This window comes from Myxocyprinus asiaticus, chromosome 3 (assembly GCF_019703515.2).
Source record: "Myxocyprinus asiaticus isolate MX2 ecotype Aquarium Trade chromosome 3, UBuf_Myxa_2, whole genome shotgun sequence".
NCBI lineage: Eukaryota > Metazoa > Chordata > Actinopteri > Cypriniformes > Catostomidae > Myxocyprinus > Myxocyprinus asiaticus.
In genome coordinates, this window is record NC_059346.1 from 22,205,655 (window position 1) to 22,225,911 (window position 20,257).

The window sequence follows — 20,257 nt, forward strand, 5'->3', positions numbered from 1 at the left end:
TACATTGGTAGCAGTACATAAAACTACCAAAAACTCAAATCAGCAAAGCTAGCATGCTAAGGTAATGTGCCTGTTGCAGTCAGACAGTTTTCAGTCATATTTACTATTTTTAAACAGGTTGCCCGAACACTCCCTCTGTCTTCCATTGGTCGCTAAACAGATACTCCAATCCCAAACCAATAGGTTGAGCCAATGATGTTGGGCTAGTTAGGAGGCTCAAACAAACATAGCATTGTTTTGAAAGCACCAGAGCCACAGTGTTTACACTTTTCAGGGGATTAACCAACAAATGGCTTAAGGCCCAGGTATATTTCGTTTTTCTGCGTTCCAGACTAGATCACTCCTGGTCGACCGCGTTGTCTCTTAAAGTTTACTCTTTTGACTTCGAGCGAATATGAACGCATTCGACCCAGGCACACTATGACTGCTTTGTGATATTTTAGTACAGTCACGCCAACGATGCGCACAGACAAGGACTGTCGAGAAAATCTGGGCTGCAAACAGACAGTCCACACAGACTGTGCTGATCACGACATTTGCGTCATGCATGCTGTGCGTGGAGCGATCAGCAACGTGTATAACCGAAGTATACTTTGGGCTTCACTTGTAGTAGTCTCAGAATATTAAGCTGGGATAGGAGAATGCGTTTTAACAGTAATCCTTCTTGAAATGTAAAAACTGTGAAAGAGCAAAATAAATGCTTACCCCGCATCTTGTGCTTCATGTGCTCTAATTACTGACAACAAGTTATTGTTTGTCAAAAAGTCACAGACTGCTGCGTAGCTGTAAACAAGAGAAAGACAGACTATTAGACCACATTGAGGGTCTCAGTTCAACCACTCTAGAAGATTTTGTTGGGGTTTTGTGGCCATCACTGAGGCATGGGCCAGTGTACTGGAAGCTTCTTGTGGGACTCTCTTCAAGCCCACCCTGCATCAACACAGTGAATGAACACAGCAATTAGACCACCACCTGCACTTAGTTAACATTCAGATGGCGTGGTACAATCTAATGCCAGCTGGACAAGCAAACATTGGATAAACACACTAAAATATACACCCAAATGAAACCAGTTGGGTGACACCAGTCAGGTTATTTACAGGAGTCAGTCTAAATCAAATGGGCTTTCCACTCCAGTTCACAAATGCCTGAATGACATTTATTCATTTTTATGAGCTAGTACAAAAAGTGAGGTCAAAAGAGGCATCTCTTTTATACAGTGGGGTTCAAAATCTCAGTCCTTTTTGTGAATTTTTATTTTTCTAACGCAACACAGTTTACAAATTATATTATCAGCATAGCAATTTGAATGAAAAGTTGAAATTAAAAGCAAACATGAATTTCAGAAAATTTTTAGAAGAAATCTTTTTGGTACTGTAACTGTTGCTTTAATGACAGCATGTACTCAAGCTGGCATGGACTCCACATGTATCTTAACATGATTTGAGAATGTTTCAAAGAGCATCTTGTGTACTTCAATGAAAGCATGTATCTGACCTTTTGGACAAAGGAGTTAACATGGTCAATACCACAGATTTGCTTATTTGATTAGTGAAATAGAAATGGTGCAGAATCATAAATATTTATTATTCTTTTTACCTAATTTAAACATCAGGTTTATTTTACAGTATGTGTACTTGTCTGGTACATATAGGTAAATATGTTGTACCTACAGACAAATGTGTAGTAACAAGAGGTACTTACCTGAAGTGTTCGCAAATGGTAACTAATATGAAACATTACTGTGCATTATTTAAACATTTGTCTTAAGATGGTTATTTATATCTTCAGCTTTAGTGTGTCAATAGGAAATATACATTTTATACTCCCAAACATTACTTTTGCAAATAGAATAGAAGAACAGGGAGCCCTGCAACAGATGGCATGAACCTCAGTACAATAAAAAGTATAAAAGTAACTCATACGATTCCAGTGATTTTCAGAAGCAATATGATAGGTGTGGGTGAGAAACATAAATATCTATAACTTTATATTATATAAAGTAATTTTTTACTATTAATTCTCCTCCCTGCCCAGTAGGTTGCGATATGCACAAATAATTGAATCACTAAAAACACAAGAAGAATCTGAAAGTGGAGATTTATTAGTTAAAAAAAAAAAAAAAAAAAAGGATTTAAATATTGATCTGTTTCTCACCCACAATTATATCCCTTCTGAAGACAGACTGAACCAGTGCCATTTGAATTCCTTTAATGCTGCCTTTATGTGCTTTCTGAGCTTCAAAGTTTTGTTCACCATTCACTTGCATTCTATGAACCAACAGAGCTGAGATATTCTTCTAAAAATCTTTGTGTTCAGCAGAATAAAAAAACAAAACACGCATGAGGGTGAGTAAATGATGTGAGAATTTTCCATTTTAATTATACCTTAAAGGAGATGTTAGACAGAATGCTAACCTTAATCATCATTTCCTTTCACTGCATGTTTTTTTCCCCCTCCATATTTTGAAAGGGAATGGTGACTGAGACTGTCAGTCCCTAACATTCTGTCTAACATCTTTTCGGTTCCACAGAATACAGAATGTTTCACGGGGTTGGAAGAACATGAGGGTGGGGAAATGATTATATAATATTAAAGGCTGAACTATCACTTTAAGGATGCTTCTCAGATTTGGACGAATCTGTCAATTAGAAGAGAAGTATGGAAACCTTTTTCTAGTAATTATTACGGTGAAAAACATGAACAATGTCACACAGTCCCAAATTATATATAAAGTTTAATTATACACTGAAGCAAGATCATGCTTTATTCATGCTTTCTGTCATTATTTCACAGCTTTTTACGTCCTGCGTGAATTTAGTTCAATGTAATTCCAGCACTGTCAGTGTCGAACAAATTTAGATAATTAGTTCTGTACACTAAGGGTAAATTGCAGCTTATCTCTGTGTTTGGAAGCGTGTTGTCCATAAGACAAAGCCGCCCGCATCTGTCAAACACTGTGCATGCGGCAACCTTGCATGTGCAGAAATGCTCACAATCGCAATAGGCAGGGCAAAACATTTGCACTTAACGCGAATGTTTACAAGGATTTATACAGCAGGCACTAATATGTTGCAGCGCTGATATAAAAATTTAAACTGAGGTCATAAGAGCCCATAGTTATAGATTCACGCTGAAAATGAATGAGCATCACCATGACACAAAAAAGCCTATTTTGTCACAATCTCTAAAATTTACCTCACTGTGTTTTCTTAAGTTGGAGCTGCAATTTTAATCATGAAATATATCCTTGTCTTGGTGTAAAATGAAGGCATTGTGTGGAGTGAAGAAATGTTTGTTTTTCTGCTGTAGTGTTGAATGCAACTCAGGTGACAGCATAAGAGTCCCATTAAAAAATCTAAATAAATTACGCATTTATTAACACTTATTAAATTAAAACCAGTAATAAAACGACTGGAACGTTACCCATTGTAACGAACTAAAAGTACCCATTTTTCATCAGAAATGTACTTGAGTAAGAGTGAAAAGTACCCACCAAAAAGTTACTCAAGTAAATGTAACGGAGTAAATTTAGCACATTACTACCCACCTCTGCACTTCAGGTAAGTACCTCTTTTTACTACACAATTGTCTGTAGGTTAAACATAATTACCATAAATGTACCAGGAATGTACACATACTGTAAAATAAAGTGGTTTTCCTAGATTTTGAATCCCAAATTTTCAATAAAGACTCAATATAGACTTTAAAAAGAAACAAGTTTTAGAAAAGTTTTATTTTTTTTCTATATGAACGCAGCCCTCTCCATATGCAATATGTGCACTGTAGTAGCACATGTATGTAGGGACATACAGTCAAACATCTAACCAAATGAAAAAAAAGCTCTTCTCTTAGTACCTGAAGAAATAAGAGCAGCCTCTGACTGAGTTGTGGTTAAAGTGCTCTGCTGTCTTCTCACTGCCGTAGTCTTCCCCTGGATCAGCCCAGATCAAATCACACATTGGCCCAAATGCCGGGGGCTCCTTAAACCTGTCTAACTGCACAATACAGAGTAGAAACAGAGACAGAGACAAAGGTATGCACAATATTTTCCTATTAAGGTCCATATTCTGGTTTAGACTTAATTCTAAAAAAGACTTCTACATGCTCCACAGCTATTAGAATATTCCTGTATACTGTTCATGTAATCAGCATAGACCAAATTCCCAAGATCATATAATCAGAATAAGACTTAATTCTGATTAATGTCATAATATTTTAAGCATGTAAACACAGTTATTAACATTTTTGTATTCAAATTAAAGACATGAGCTTTAAGGAGAAAGAGTACATGAACATATGCTTACTTTCCTAATGTCATCTAAACAGTTGATTTCTGGTGAGAGGCCACCGTGTACGCAGAGGAACTGCTGGTTCAGAAGAGCTGCAAGTGGCAAGCAGTCAAAGGCCTCCATACATGCATCATAAACTCTTTCTGAATACTTTATTTTACCTGTGGGGGAACACAGACAGACAAGCAGGACTGTAGCAGACGTTGCAGCATTGAAGGCAAGACAACTTCAGACAGGCCCATCTCTCCGTCCCTCAATGAAGATTAATCACTGCCAGTGAGGATTCATTGAGCTGCATTGTGTTGGGTTCATTTCACGAAATACCATCTTTCCGGCAGTATGACTTTACTATAGCAGAGTTTATAGATGAATGATGTGCATAAACATCATTAACACATACCTTTCAGCAACAAAAGACGTACACGTCATCCTCTATTCTTTCTTATATCGGTAGTATACTACTCATCCAGCAATGTATTTATCAAAAGCTGACCTTGGCATTTGGGCAAACAATTGATGAAAGAAATGCAGTAGAAGACATTTATCTAATCTAATCACATAACCTTTGTTATGACTATGTGCCTGGGTGATTTCGTGACAGCTCCCCATCTACATATTGTTTTAGACATGGCAAATGATCACAGATAATGGGTCTCATTCACTAATAATTGTGTTTTCACACTAAATTTTCGCATGGCCATGAAGCTTGGTATTTTCGTGCAAGTATGCACTAAGTCTAGGCACAAGTAGGTTTGGCGAAATCGCCCGGGCAACGTGCAAATGGGATGGGTCAAATGCAATTTAATTCTGAGGTTCTTCTCTGGTTATTCCACCATCTGAATCCTACTATATAGTCCATTCCCTTTCAAGCACCAGCGATATAAACAAAGACAGCACATTCATAAGAAGTTGGTAGTGTAAACTGACTGTATGCAATGAATTAGAAGAATTGAAAATTCTGTTCTTTTGTGCATTAACTGCATCCTTGATGAATGTCATGCATACTTCTGTGACAGTGACACGCTCCTTTTATACGCATGGAAAATATGATTCTCGTCAGAATTTGGATGTACGCTCCGCCAAATTATTAACAATTTAAGTATTAATAATCTTTTTCATCTACTGACACACAAATCATGGCTAGTATTAACATAGATTGTATCGGCATGCACTTCACTTCTTCCGGTCGATTTTGATTTTGAAAAATTAAATTCATTTATTGAACCACAAAAAAATGTCACCAAAAATATTTCTAAATTCAAATTACACTTCAAATGAAATTAAAATATAATCAAAATAACGAAGTGGTAAAAAAAAAAAAAAAAATCATACCAAATCCAATTTTGTAGTAACATAAAAATCACTCTCAACATCAGGTGGAAAATTACTAGTAGGCTAATTCATAAATAGAATTGTAAATATATAACAATAATAATACATATAAACATAATAATAATAATAATTGAAAAAATAAACCATGACTTCAAAGTTTAACACAAATTTCATAACTTTTTGTTTCAACAAACAGCTTCAACAGGGATTGTCAGGGACATTATTTGATGTTCTGTTTCAGAATTTGGACATGAACTTTATTACCACCTGCTGGTGGAATCTCCAAAGTGCAAATGCAGGAACTGAATTTGCACTGAGATAAGAGGTGGTATTGAAATGTCTTGGCAAAATGACATATTTCTCAGGGAAATGGGAAATTGCACTTTACACAGCTTCATTAACATAAAATACACCCACAGTTTGCATGCCTACACCCACGGTAGCGCAAAAACTCCCTCCCATGGCCACTTGCACTTTAATTAGCGGTCTCATGAAACTTGGATAAGATGTCACGCACCGTCGTAGCATGTAGCGCTGCGCTTTGCACACTCACGAAAACAGAGCCCTCCATGTTTCTAAGGCTAACAGGAGTCTGTGATTTTTGCATGTGGTTTGAATTAGCTCTATATTTGATCATAAATGTAGAAAAAAATTGATGAATCATGATTTCTGCATGAAAAGGCACAAATCCATGTGTACACTGTAATTCTGGAGTAAATATATTCCCTTTCTGTGCGGTCTGTCTCTTAAAGTACAACGGTGAATACTAGGTCTATCCGACCTGTAACACTAAACCTAAGACAGTAATAACTACACCTAAAGTGACAAAACATGCCACTAGCAGACACAAAAGCAGCAGGGGACTATTCAATTAAATTTAAATGAGGCTAATTAGTGCTATGCGAATACTTAATTCAGCTGCTGATTAAGCTTATTAATACTTCAGTATCTGGACTGAAGTAGTCTCATTAGTCTTGTCTACTTTTCCACTAAATGCAGCTGGGTTATTCACCAAACTGAATTAGACATTCGCTCTGTGAACAAGGTCTCATGGAGAGCACTTGGGCTTCCACGGAATGTTCTACCATGAAACCACATCCGCCTTTGTTATGCAGAGTGCAACAGCCTCAACGCTATTGTAACAAGCTTATTAGCAAACAGTCTCCATTTCAAGCACAATGGACTACCACTGACCCATACAAAACCAAAATCATGGATTTAATCAGACCTTCAAAAAGCCTTAATTTAAATACAGTTTAGAGTCAACCAAGATGCAAATATACTACATTAGCTACTGCTAGCACACTAGCAAAGATAATACATTAGCGTTGGAGCAATGGAGCAGCGGTAGAGGAAGTGTGTTGCGCAGGTTTGCTCCCGGCCTGCATTACTTTCTCACTGCATTCCTCTTTCTTTTAGCAGTTGAACTACTGTTCCTGGATGAATTTCTGGTTATGCATAACCAACATAACTCCTGTAGGAGGATTTTTCTCCATGTAAACAATTCCTTTCTAGTTGCAGCCATACTGTGAAATTAAGGCAAAATAATCATAAACAGCCCCTTTCTTATATCCTTGTGTGTATCATGCAAAATTAGTAGGGTTTATGGACTTCACATGGTTATGACATGATATGAGAAATATTGGATATAACTTTGCACAGACAAGGGCTATGTCTCGTTTGGAAGGCTGCATGCTAGGTACGACGCATCCTTTGAAGGCTGCAGTATACAGAGTGTCCTCCTTTAAACAAGCCTCATTTAAACGAGATGGCCTTCGTAGGACAAACAGAAACGGAACGTAACATGGTTGCTATGACAGCACGCCACCCTTTAACAAGCGCGAGTGCTTTGAGTGAGAAGGTAACAAATTCCCTTTGGAAGGGAACGTATGAGGTACATTTTAGGAGAGTTATAATGATGTAAAGAGAAAAGAAAATAGAATTTACAGGTGTAGTTTTAGTCTAATACTTTATTTCAATTATATATATAATTATACATATTATATACTCTGCACCCATCTACTGAGGTACTTCAACTTGGGAATTAACATTACTTGCGTTTGAACGTCATATTTACGGGCAAATTGATGTAATTTTTTATAGACATTTCCGTTGAAGCAAAGAATTGTGGGTTGTGTGTGCCCACGAAGGATACACCTCATGCATCCTCCGAATTCCCATGAAAGAAGGTCACAATCGAAGGCTGCATTCAAAGTGTCCTACTTGCTTTTCTGAAACGAGACAGCCTCGATGACGTATGTGGCCGACAAATGCGACCTCCGGAGGACGCAGCCTTCCAAACGAGACACAGCCCCTTAATCATCACTCACAGTGGGTTAGACTAAAGAATATAGTTCTGATGTGCGGCAAAAGGTTGCTGAGCTTCACAAAATGGGAAGTGGCTATAAGAAAATAGCCAAAGCATTGAAAATGCCCATTTTCACCATCAGGGTAATAATTAACAAGTTCCAATCAATTGGAGATCTTAAGAATCAGCCTGGAAAAGGACGTGTGTCTATACTGTCTCCACGCACAATGAGGAGGATGGTTCAAGTGGCCAAAGAATCTCCAAGGATCACAGCTGGAGAATTGCATAAATTGGGTCTTGGGGTCAGAAAGTCTAAAAAAAAAATATATATATATATATATATATATATATCAGACATCACCTACATCACCACAAGTTGTTTGGGAGGGTTACAAGAAAAAAAGCCTCTGCTCTCATCGAACAACAAACTCAAGCGTCTTCAGTTTGCCAGACACTACTGGAACTTCAAATGCGACTGGGTTCTCTGGTCAGATGAAACAAATAAAAGAGCTTTTTGGCAACAAACACCAGAGATGAGTTTGGTGCACACAGAGATGAAGTAGTACCCAATGCCCACGGTTAAATGTGGTGCTGGATCTTTAATGTTGTGGGGCTGTTTTTCTGCCAGAGGTCTTGGACATCTTGTTTGAATACATGGCATCACAGACTCTATCACATACCAACAGATAAAAAATGAAAACCTGGCTGCCTCTGCCATAAAGCCCTGGTTGGATCATCCAGCAAGACAATGATCCAAAACAAACATCAAAATCAACACAAAAATGGTTCACTGACCACAAAATCAAGGTTCTGCCATGGCTATCCCAGTCCCCTGACCTGAACCCCATAGATAATTTGTGGGGTGAACTGAAGAGGAGAGTCCACCAACATGGACCTCTAAATTTGAAGGATCTGTAGAGATTCTGCATGGAGGAATGGTCTCAGATCTCTTGCCAGGTGTTCTCAAACCTCATTAGTAGGGGTGTAATGGTACATGTATTCATCCCGAACCGTCACGTTACTGACGTCACGGTTCGGTGCATGCAGTCAGACATCTGAGTTGGTCACAGGCGATCCACACTCCAAACCAGAAGGGGGCACGTGCAGTAATGCAATAATTTTTGCTAACCACCACAACAGGAAAAAGAGCAGAAGAAGAAGACACCATCTATGCACCAACCCATAACAAGAATGGCAAGTTCAGATAACACGCAAGAGCTCGAAGACCCGCCTGCTTGTTTTAAATCAGCAGTGTGGGAAAGTTTTGGGTTCCCAGTGAACTACGGCAGCAGTGGAGTGCGAGTGGTAGATAGGACGAGGACGGTGTGTCAGTGTTGTAAAGCAGGAGTGGAAATACTAGTGCAGTAAAGATCGTTTTTATTTGACATTCGCGACAATACCCATTAAACTCTCCGTGCCTATAACATTTTCAAGCCAAACCAACTTGGAAATGCATGAATGTCAAATGAATGTCAAATATAAAACTTTACCGCACTGAAAATACATCCAACATGCTAACACATATCAGACGACATCACCCAGATGTGCCAATCACCGGAGCTAGGAAGAAAAAGTTATCCCTGCAACTTTTAAACAGCCTCTAGATGTGAGAGCAGACAGGGCCAAAGTCATTACCCAGGCAATTGGCATATACACAAACAATATATAGTTTAAGTGGAACAAACTGTAACACTCCTCCTAATGCACAAGTTTTATTTTTCATTATTCTATTTATTTTGTACTTTTATAACAAAAGAAATGCTTTTCAGTTTTGTAGCTGATTGTGACCAAAAACCTTTTGTTTTTTATCAGCCCTACAAAAAAATATGACCTTTGCAAGAGTGCATTCTGTTTACTGTTTAGTGCTTAATACACTAAAGGAGGCTGTACTGTACCAACTACCTCAGGGGGGACTAAATGCCACTAGGTGGAACAAACTGTAATTTGCACTACTGTCTGTTCAAAATAAATTAAAAGAAACATAGCATTTGGGATTTGTTGCTTTTTCCTGTTGTACCGAACTCGTATCGAACTGTGACCCCAAAACCGAGGTACATACCAAATCATGATTTCTGTGTACCGTTACACCGCTACTCATTAGGCATTATAAGAGAAGACTCAGAGCTGTTATCCTGGCAAAGGGAGGTTGCAAAAAGTATTGAATAAAAGGGTGCTAATAATTATGGCCAATGCTTTTTGGAGAAAAATATTTAATAATGAGATATTTCCCGTTTCAATTGTTTTACTTCAATTAAAGTTTCGATTTTTGTGATTTCTGTGAATGAAAGATCAAAAGGATAAACAATGCAGATTTTTTTTTAACAGCCTTCTTTGCTCATATTTGCCAAGGGTGCCAATATTTTTGGCCACCACTAAATATATTAGTGCTGTCAGTCGATCACAAATTTTAAATCGCAATTAATATTATCATTTTTTTTAAAGTTAATCGCAGATTTTGAAAATGCTTAAATTTGACACTATATACACTTCTTTTCTTTATCAAATGTATTTATTTCCATCTTAGGAAGAAAAAAAAAAAAAAAAACAATATGTAGCAATATAATGCTTTAACATTTTCCAAACAAAGCCTTCCACAATATAAACATAGAAATGCACTAAAATATCACCAATTCAAGTCACATCAAATATTTCCTGAAGTCTAAGTGGGAGTTTGACTAATTGAAAGAACTAGTACCCACATAGGTTGCATATTCATTGCAATGGACTGTGGCTATCTGCTTTCCTACAGCAATCGTGAAGCTGCATTCATGATTCGCATCAGGGCGGCGGCACCAGCATCAAGCGGCGCTTTGAACTCACCATGCACCTTGCATAGGCTGAAAAATACTTGATTTCTGTCACAAGTCCCATCTGGGCTTCTTTTGAACATCAAATAGCACTAAGAACTCATTTCTCCATAATTTTATTACTGACAGGGAAGCACTGTCAGAGACTCTTTTATTTAAGGAGATAACCTTCACAGCTCTATCATAGGAGAGAGTGTAACGGTCAACTTTGGCATATTAAGACAGTTCTGCCCATAGAAAGTCTATGGGACCGCCACATATGCTCCTTGGTAGGAGGGCTCTGACGTGGTGTGTGCGTCAGTGTAATGACACCGGGCGGACACATTACAAAGGTTCAGCCCTTCACACCAGTGTTTATGCTGTAGTAACGATAAATGTGTTAATCGCAATTAAGAAAAATGAATGTGTTAAACATTTAAAATTAATTGCATGTGTTAACACGTTAATTCTGACAGCTCTAATATACAGTATATATATATATATATATATATATATATATATATACACACATACACACTAATATAAATTATTTATATAACAAAGATTACATTCGCTAACGTCAACAAACTAACAAAGATATTACCAGTATTAAATGTAACTTGATTACAAAGTAATAAGCTACTGTAATATAAATGTATTTAGTCAAAAATTTGTGTAACACATTGCATTTTAAATTCTTCAATAAAGTTAATTACTTTCAAGTACATTTTTTTGGGTTTCACATATTTCTAAAATAATATTATTTATATTGAAAACATTTAAACATAAATTATGTATATATATTCATCTGTTTGCATTTCTGTGACAGTTGAAGTGCATGTGCCCTATAACGAGTGCCCTATAAAGGAAGAAACATGAGGCTCATGACATAAGGTGCGACAAATGCGAGTGTATGAAATTGCTTGCGATAACAAATAAAAAGGAAATATAGACAATATTTTGAAATTCATTATGAGGAAAAAAAAAATTCTGTGAAAAGTGTTTTACAAAGTAAATAAAAGCCATTAGTAATGTGATTATATTTTCATGAAGTAATCAGCAAAATAATCTGATTACAATTTTAGAGAAGTGATTAGTAACTTGTAGTGGATTAAAGAAAATTGTAACTTACCAACACTGGATAATAAACTAGCTAGCATTAGCAAAATAGCAAATATGTGATAGACAAAGACAAGTTTAATCTTACATTGTCTTCCAAAAAAGGCAACTCCTACTGTGACATAAATAGAAGAGGGACACGGACACTTCAGGTGTCAACAGATCAAAATAAGTCCAGGTAGGTTGTGTGATCTCAAAGTGTTGGCTTAAAGTCCTGTAATAACCTCCTGACATACAGTATGTGTGCCTGGCTAAACCTTGATTTACACTGTAGAGTGTTAAACCACATCTGACAGCGAGAGAAGAAATCCCAGTGTAGAAATAACTCGATGAATAACAGATATTTTTTTGTATTTGTAAACAAGTAGAGCGTGAATAAACCCAAGCCTGAAAAGAAGCTAAACAGCTTCTTGTGTCTCTGTTTCAGATCTTGGCTGGTCATACTGCATTTAATTAGGTTTTAAATAAATGAATGTAAAAGAATGGTAATGAGGCTTCACAATGAAAAGACACTATCATAAATTAGGAGAGGTAATGCTGTGTCTAGTGTACGAAGGCTCATCAGGTTTGTCTCTTTGTGAGCCAGATGAGCCCTAGCCACTTCACTGTCCAGCATACTAATAACTCGCACCTGGACACTTTCTGGCAGTAGACATTCAGCTCTGCAAACCTTACTCCAATAAAGCTGTCTGCTAGCCTATTCTCTTACAGGGATAAAGTGCTGTTTGCTGAAAACAGAGCATGTGAAGCCCGTAAACAAAGACAGCACCTCTTCACGGACTACCTCTCACAGCAGTGGGAATATTCTAATCTGTTAAATATGTTGAAAATACATTAAAAAGGGAAATACTGCTATCAATTACTCACCCTCATGTTGTTTCAAACCTGTTTAACTTACTTTCTTCTGTGGAACACAAAAAGAGATGTTAGGCAGTATGTGAGTCTCAGTCACCATTTACTTTCATTGCATCTTTATTTCCATGCAATGAAAGTTAAGGGTCACTCAGAATGTCATTTTGCCTAACATCTCCTTTTGTGTTGCACGGAAGAAAGAAAGATGACAGATTTGGAACAACCTGAGGGTGAGTACATTTATATTTTTTGGGTGAACTATACCTTTTAAGGAATATTCCGGGTTCAATACAAGTTAAGCTCAATCTACAGCATTTGTGGCATAGTATTGATTAACACAAAAATGTATTTTGATTTGCCCCTCCTTTTCTTTAAAGGAATAGTTCACCCAAAAATGAAAATTCTCTCATCACTTACACCATCCCAGATGTGTATGACTTTCTTCTTTTTAGAAAGAATATCTCAGCTCTCTAGGTCCATACAATGCAAGTGAATGGTGGCCAGAACTTTGAAGGTCCAAAAAGCACATAAAGGCAGCATTAAAGTAATCCATAAGACTCCAGTGGTTAAATCTATATCTTCAGAAGCGATATGATAGGTGTGGGTGACAAACTGATCAATATTTAAGTCCTTTTTTCTATAAATCTCCTCTTTCACTTCCACATTTTTCTTCTTTTGTTTTTGGTGATTTGCATTATTTGTGCATATCGCCACCTACTGGGCAGGGAGGAGAATTTATAGTAAAAAGTAGGGATGGGCATTCATCAATAATTTGGTATTTGAATATTTAAGCTCATAAAAAACAAATACTCGAATATTCTATTATTTAAATGAAGGTAATTAATAAAAAAGAAAGAAATTTTTAGTCATCAAGGTTTTACCATTTAAAAAAAAATAAAAAAACAAGCTTCTAATTATATCCAAAACAAGCTTATATTATGTCCTTTTTTGTTAAAAACATTTAAACAAGAAATGCGTGAAAACAAAAAAAAAAGTGTAGAATGAAAGCGTTTAAGCTCACGCAAAGCGAAGAAAAAGAAAACGCTAATAAAGTAGACTGACGCAATTAACGTACAGGACGAATATAAACACTCAACATATAATAGTTATGTTTATATTGTATCTCATGTCATGTTTTTGTTGAGAAAAACAAGCTAGCATAGTCTTTCTCGGATGCCATGTTTGTTGTTTACATAAGCATCGCGGGGATTAGGTTGTTACAGGGACGCTGCTTTCTGACGAGCTGCACATATACGGGAGTAAAGAGTACACCGTTTATACAGTACATTTAAACAGGAACCCAGCTTTCTCGCAGTAAGGAACATTCTCGCAATAACCCGCATTTTGGTGTCCATCTAAACGTACTGACAGAATGGTTTGCTCATCAAATGTGATCAACTTGTCTCCACACTCAACAGCGCCACCCTGTGCATTCTGTTATAACTGCCAGTTTTAATTTGTGTGTTCAGGATTTAACATGCATCTCACTGTATATATGGCCAGCAAAGCAAAACTTTGTGAAATTCGAATAGTATTTTTACTTTTTGAATAATTACTGCAGAACGAATACTCGAGTATTCAACTAATATTTATCTGTTTTCACCCACACCTATCATATCACTTCTGGAGATATGGATTTAACCACTGGAGTCTTATAGATTACTTTTATGCTGCCTTTATATGTTTTTTAGACCTTCAAAGTTCTGGCCACCATTCACTTGCATTGAATGGACCTACAGAGCTGAGAAATTCTTTCAAAAAGAAGAAAGTCATACACATCTGGGATGGCATGAGGGTGAGTAAATGATAAAAGAATTTTTATTTTTGGGTTAACTATCCCTTTAAATGAAGCAAAAATCTGGGTTACAGTGAGGCATTTTCAATGGAAGTGAATGGGGCCAATCCGTAACCGTTTAAATACTCACTGTTTCAAAAGTATAACCACAACAAGACATAAACAATATGTGTGTTAACATGATTTTAGTGTGATAAAATCACTTTCTAACCTTTTCTGTGTAAAGTTATAGCCAAAAGTTATTACAACTTACTTGCCATTAAATTACAGTAAAAATTACATTTTAAACAACTTCATAGCTCAAATACTACATGAGTTTTAAGAGAAAAATTAATGTAAGAGCTTTTATCAAATTATAAGCTTCACATTTTTGCCTTTAAACCCTCCAGAAATCGGCCCCATTCACTTCCATTGTAAGTGCCTCACTGTAACTTCAATTTTTGCTTTTTTTGTAAAGAAAAGGACGGACGAGTTGAAATTATTTTTTGTGGTAATAACATTATGCCACAAATGCTGTCGATTGAGCTTAACTTGTATTGAACCTGGAATATTCCTTTAAAGTCACGTCCAATTTTCACTACTCATGTTTTGCAGAGTTTGTTGTCCACTGGAAATTTGTGGAATAAATAAATATAAAGTTGCAGTTTAAAATGCAGTTTAAAAATGCAGTTTACTCTGACTAAGGTCTTTAAGAGCTACAGTATGAAATGCACTCTTTAGTTGTGTTGAAAATGATTAAGTCGGTCAGGTGAATATATGCTGTACCGATGCATTGAGCGATCATTAATGAAATGACTAGTCCTAAATCATGGGCATAACCATCACAGACACTGATAGGAAAACATCCTCTACAATACTCAGATTAGCAGTCAATCAAAATGTTTTTTTTTTTTTTTTTATGGCAGATTTTATATCATTTACATTTGGCTACACTGTTGTCCCAAATAACAGCGAGGTGTGGGGGATGCTTGTTATGTAACCATTTGCAGGAGTATCATTAGTGTGACATTTTGCTTAAAACAAGGTAATGAGGCCTCACAAAAGAAAAATACCATACTGTCCCTCTAACTCCAACAAATCCACATTGAAGTGATGGTACCATAGGCAAAGTAGTAAAAGGAATCAGAGATTTGTGATGAATAATTACATGTTTTTATATGGAGTCCACTCTAAGAAGGGAAACCAACTTTGAAACTTAAATGCAAGTAATGTATTTCTGTTTTCAGGGTAAATGAAAAGCTGGTGACAACTGGCTGAAAATGCAGCTTTTCAATCATCAAATAGTGAAAAATGCTGCTGCATTTGAGCAAACACATCACTTATCTCTCAGTTAAAGATGTTTCATTCTCACAGCACTCACATTCCTGTTTAAAGGTGAAGTATTCTGTGAGGTGCCGACACTCATGATTGCCTCTGAGGAGGAAGAGAGTGTTTGGGTGGTTGATCTTCAGTGTCCACAGGAACAGCACACACTAAAGAAAAAGAGAGATAACACTTATAATCCTGAAGATACTTGAGTATACTTGAATATTCTGGGTTCAATACAAGTTAAGCTCAATCAACAGCATTTGTGGCATAATGTTGATTACCTCAAAAAATAATTTCGATTCATCCCTCCTTTTCTTTAAAAAGAGTAAAAATCAAGGTTACAGTGAGGCACTTACAATTCAAATGAATGGGGCCAATTTTTGGAGGGTTTAAAAGGAAGACATGAGAAACATGAAGTTTATAATTTTATAAAAGCACTTTCTTTTGTTAAAAATTGTGTATTATTTGAGCTGTAAAGTTGTTTAAATCATTTTTACAGTTGTTTTAGGGCTTTAAGGTATACGACGTAATGTCGTCATAGCAACAAAGTTGTAAAATTCAATATAATTTTAAACAGAAAAGGTATGAAAGCAATTTTATCACAATAAAATCATGTTAACATGCATTTTAAGTCTTGCTGATATACTTTTTAAAACGGTGTTAATTTTAACGTTTATGAACTGGCCCCATTGACTTCCATTGTAAGTTCCTGTAACTCAGATTTTTGCTTCTTTTTCTTTTTTTTTAAGAAAAGGATGGACAAGTCACAACTAATTTTTGTGGTAATCAACATTATGACACAAATGCTGTTGATTCATCTTAACTTGTATTGAACCTGGAATGTTCCTTTAATGTCAGCCAGCACAGCAATGACAGGAAAATGTCAGAGGTGAAGACTTAATTTTTACATTATAACACTGTCCTTCATTGGAGAAAACATACATTTTCAATCCTGAAAGGAATAGTTCAACCAGAAATGTATTTACTTACCCTCATGCCGTTTCAAACCTGTATGCTCTTATGTTTTCTGTGGAACACGTGCACAAATTGTTTATTTTTTAAGAATCTTCACACAACTCTTTTCCATACAGCAACATTTCATAGACCCCATTTACACCTGGTATTAGGATGTGTTTTGGGTGATACTATCACAAGTGGTCAGCGCTAAATACAGTTGCAATCGAAATTATTTAAACCCCCCCCCCAAGACAGTAAGCATTACAAAAGGTAAGCTTTTCTGATGACCCAGAATTTTTAAACTTTACATCTATATCAGTTGAGTGATACATTCAAAGTCATAGTGTGAATATATAATCTAATATTTCTAAACAGCAGGATTTTTTAAAAATACAGCCATGTCATAATTATTCAACCCCTATTGCATGTAGCTGTTTCTTAAATATGTAAGGCTACACAAGTAATTGTTTTAAAACAAAATTAAGTCATCAATCTGCAATGGCACTTATTTAAATTTTAAAATTTAAGTTTAGCATTGTAAGCAAAAATGTATTTCTATGCAAAAAATGCAATTAAAAATAAGCTGTCTCAAAAGCTAATAGAGGAGATTATTTCATTACACAAGAAAGGTCATGGCTAAAAGTACATTTCCAAGGCACTTCAATTTCCAATAGACAAAGTTGGCAGCACCATTCATACATTTTTTAAATGTTGTACAACAGCAACCTTCTTGGGGTGTGGATGAAAGCAAAACTTCACCAAGGGAAATGTGATTTGAATATTCAAGTAGTAATTAGGAAAGAACTGTAGAGTCCTGGAAGAAGGTTTTATAGATGTATGACACTAAACTGAAAATGAGTTTTAGACCCATGGGTCAGCAGTACGTCTGGAGTAAGATGACAAGGTGATGACAAGAACGACACTATCCCCACAGTCAAGCATGGAGGTGGGTCAGTCCTGTTATGGGGGTGTTTTGCGGTTGCAGGAAACGGCTATCCTAACTATGTGACAGACACCATGGATTCTTTCAGGTATCAGGCCATTTTGGCATGAAAAATGTGATGCCTTCCGTGTGTAAATTGAAGCTCGGTGATCACCGGACTTTCCAGCAAGACAATAACACCAAGGATACATCCAAGTTGTCCAAAATCTGGTTCAGGGATAGGTCGTGGAATGTCCTTAAATGGCCCTTTCAGTCCATCATTAAACTCCCATTAAAAATCTTTGTTGGGATTTCAAGGAAGCAGTGGCAGCATAGAAACCAAAGAATGTCAATGAGCTGGAAGCTTTTGCTCATGAGAAATGTGTAAACATTCTAATAGAGAGGTGTCCAAAGCCTGAGAACACTTATCTGAAACATTTATTTGCTGTTATTAAGGATGAAGGATGCTCCACAAATGATTGACTTTGGGGGTTGAATATTTTTGACATGACATTTGTGGAGAGAATTAGTTATTTTTTATTTCTAAATTTGGGTAAACTAAACTCTTTGTTCTCAAAATCACTCAAATGTGTATTAAAAACTTACTTTGACTGTTTACTGAGGTTTTATTTGATGTGTTTTAATTCACATCACCAGAATGTATCGCTGGTCAGGGGGGTTGAATAATTTTGATTGCAACTGTACATGTCTAAACGGGATCTAAAACATTTTTTGTGACCACACTGCATTTGAGGTGTAAACCGTAATCCGTCCTGAATGTGTCCCAGACAGCAGCCCTCAACTGTCAATCAAACGCTGCTCTAAAAACAACCATATAAACGTTGCCAGTTACGTGCTGCAATAAAAGGGAAAAAACATTTTCAAACAAATTTGAAAAGGTAGATACATAAACAAGCACAAGAACTTCCCATATCTTCTTCAGTGTGTCTGATATCAACATGCAGAGACACAGATGAGAAGCACACACATCGGAAGCTGAACTAACAGAGGTACAGTACTCCACTAAAAACAACTGATAATTTTGCTCGAAATGTTGCATTTGTGCTTAGACTAAATTTCAGCTGCATCTTGGAGAAACAGCACGTCGGTTTTGTCCGCACTTTCTTGTCTTTTCTGACGTTTTTGCAGTGTAATATCGTGCAGTAACACAATGACAGAGTAATCGATGTATGTGGTCATGAAATCAGAGACCCTCCCCTTGATATCCAAACACAAGTGGTCACAGGAGATGCATTTAAGCGACCAAGTGAAAACAGCAATGTGTCTCGTCTGACCACACGTGATTGGAACACCCGAGACAGATCTTAATACCACGTCTAAATGGGCCATAGGGACCATGAGCTCTCAAGCTCCAAAAAGGACAAAAAGGAACTTTAAAAAATATTTTTGTGTGTGTGTGTGTTCCATGGAACTACAAACAGCAAACAGGATTGGAATGTCATAAGGGTGAATAAATTATGACAGAACTTTCATTTTGGGGTAAACTACAGTACCTTTAATTCTGGCCAGATCAAATACTTTATGTCTAGGGCCAAATGTGAGGTTCCCTATTCAAATAAGAGTGCAAAGGAAAATTTCTGATCACTCTAGTTGTGTTTTTCCAATGTGCAATGGCAAGATTACAACACAATTGATGTCCTTTCACTGTTCAGCGCTCAACAGATGGCCACTGGTTGCATGAGGGAATGCAGAAGTGAGAGTGAATGGTCACATGATAATTATTCCCAATGATATATTATTCTAATTACAGGTCTATTTGGTTAATTTACACATCTAAAATGCAAACTAAAGTATAGACTGTATTTGGCAGCAGACAACACAAAACCCCGCCAATACACAGAGTGTTTGAGAGAAGTGCCTGATCTTCTGTGCAGTACAGAATACGTGAATGCACACTCTTTTCAGCTTCATTAAAATCCATTTATCCTCCATAATTCCCTCCCTTTCATTTGCATGCAAAATCCCAGACACCACTCAAAGTGGGGAGAAGAGGACACCGAGGTAACCACAGATGACAGATGTGCATTTAAATGACATGTGAAATAATAGACACGGAGGAGGGTGAGAGTGGGGGGGCGTGTAGGATGCGACAGTGCCGAGAGCCGAGCCTACGCAAGAGGAATAATGAGCAGAAAATTGCAGGTAATAGTGGCCATGAGAGAAGTACCTGAACGAAGGCTATTACTGCTAAATGGCACACAGCACAGAGAGAATGAGCGAAAGAGAGAGAGATCCTAAAGTTTACATGGTGCTTCACAATATTGCCTGGTTTAATAAGTGGGCATGAAGAGGAAGACAAAAGGGCAGAGACCGCTTTGTGTCAGACAAGTGGAGACTGAACAGTGGAACTGTGTGTGTGTGTGTGTGTGTGTGTGTGTGTGTGTGTGTGTGTGTAGCGGGTGGTCATGGTGGTAGGTTGGGGATGCATTAATAATAGACTCTCTCGGATCAAAGAGAAATAGCCCATCGTAATGGAAGAGGAGAAGGATGATGGCAGGCTAAATGAACAGGATTGCTCATACTCAGTGGCAGCCCATGCATTTTAAGTCTAGGCATTCAGTGCGA

At 36.9% G+C, this 20,257-nt stretch overlaps 1 protein-coding gene across 4 annotated transcripts in view; it reads right to left on the bottom strand.

The window, feature by feature from the left end:
• Positions 1-20,257, bottom strand: part of LOC127429082 (protein phosphatase 3 catalytic subunit alpha-like) — a 62,114-nt gene that overhangs the window by 18,087 nt on the left and 23,770 nt on the right. For all 4 annotated transcript variants that reach the window (XM_051677882.1, XM_051677873.1, XM_051677894.1 and 1 more), the window contains exons 4-7: positions 15,845-15,956; positions 4,308-4,453; positions 3,859-3,998; positions 706-783 (exon numbers count right to left, since the gene is read on the bottom strand). In XM_051677882.1, coding sequence (XP_051533842.1) covers positions 706-783; positions 3,859-3,998; positions 4,308-4,453; positions 15,845-15,956 — 476 coding nt within the window. The remainder of the gene's footprint in view (positions 1-705; positions 784-3,858; positions 3,999-4,307; positions 4,454-15,844; positions 15,957-20,257) is intronic.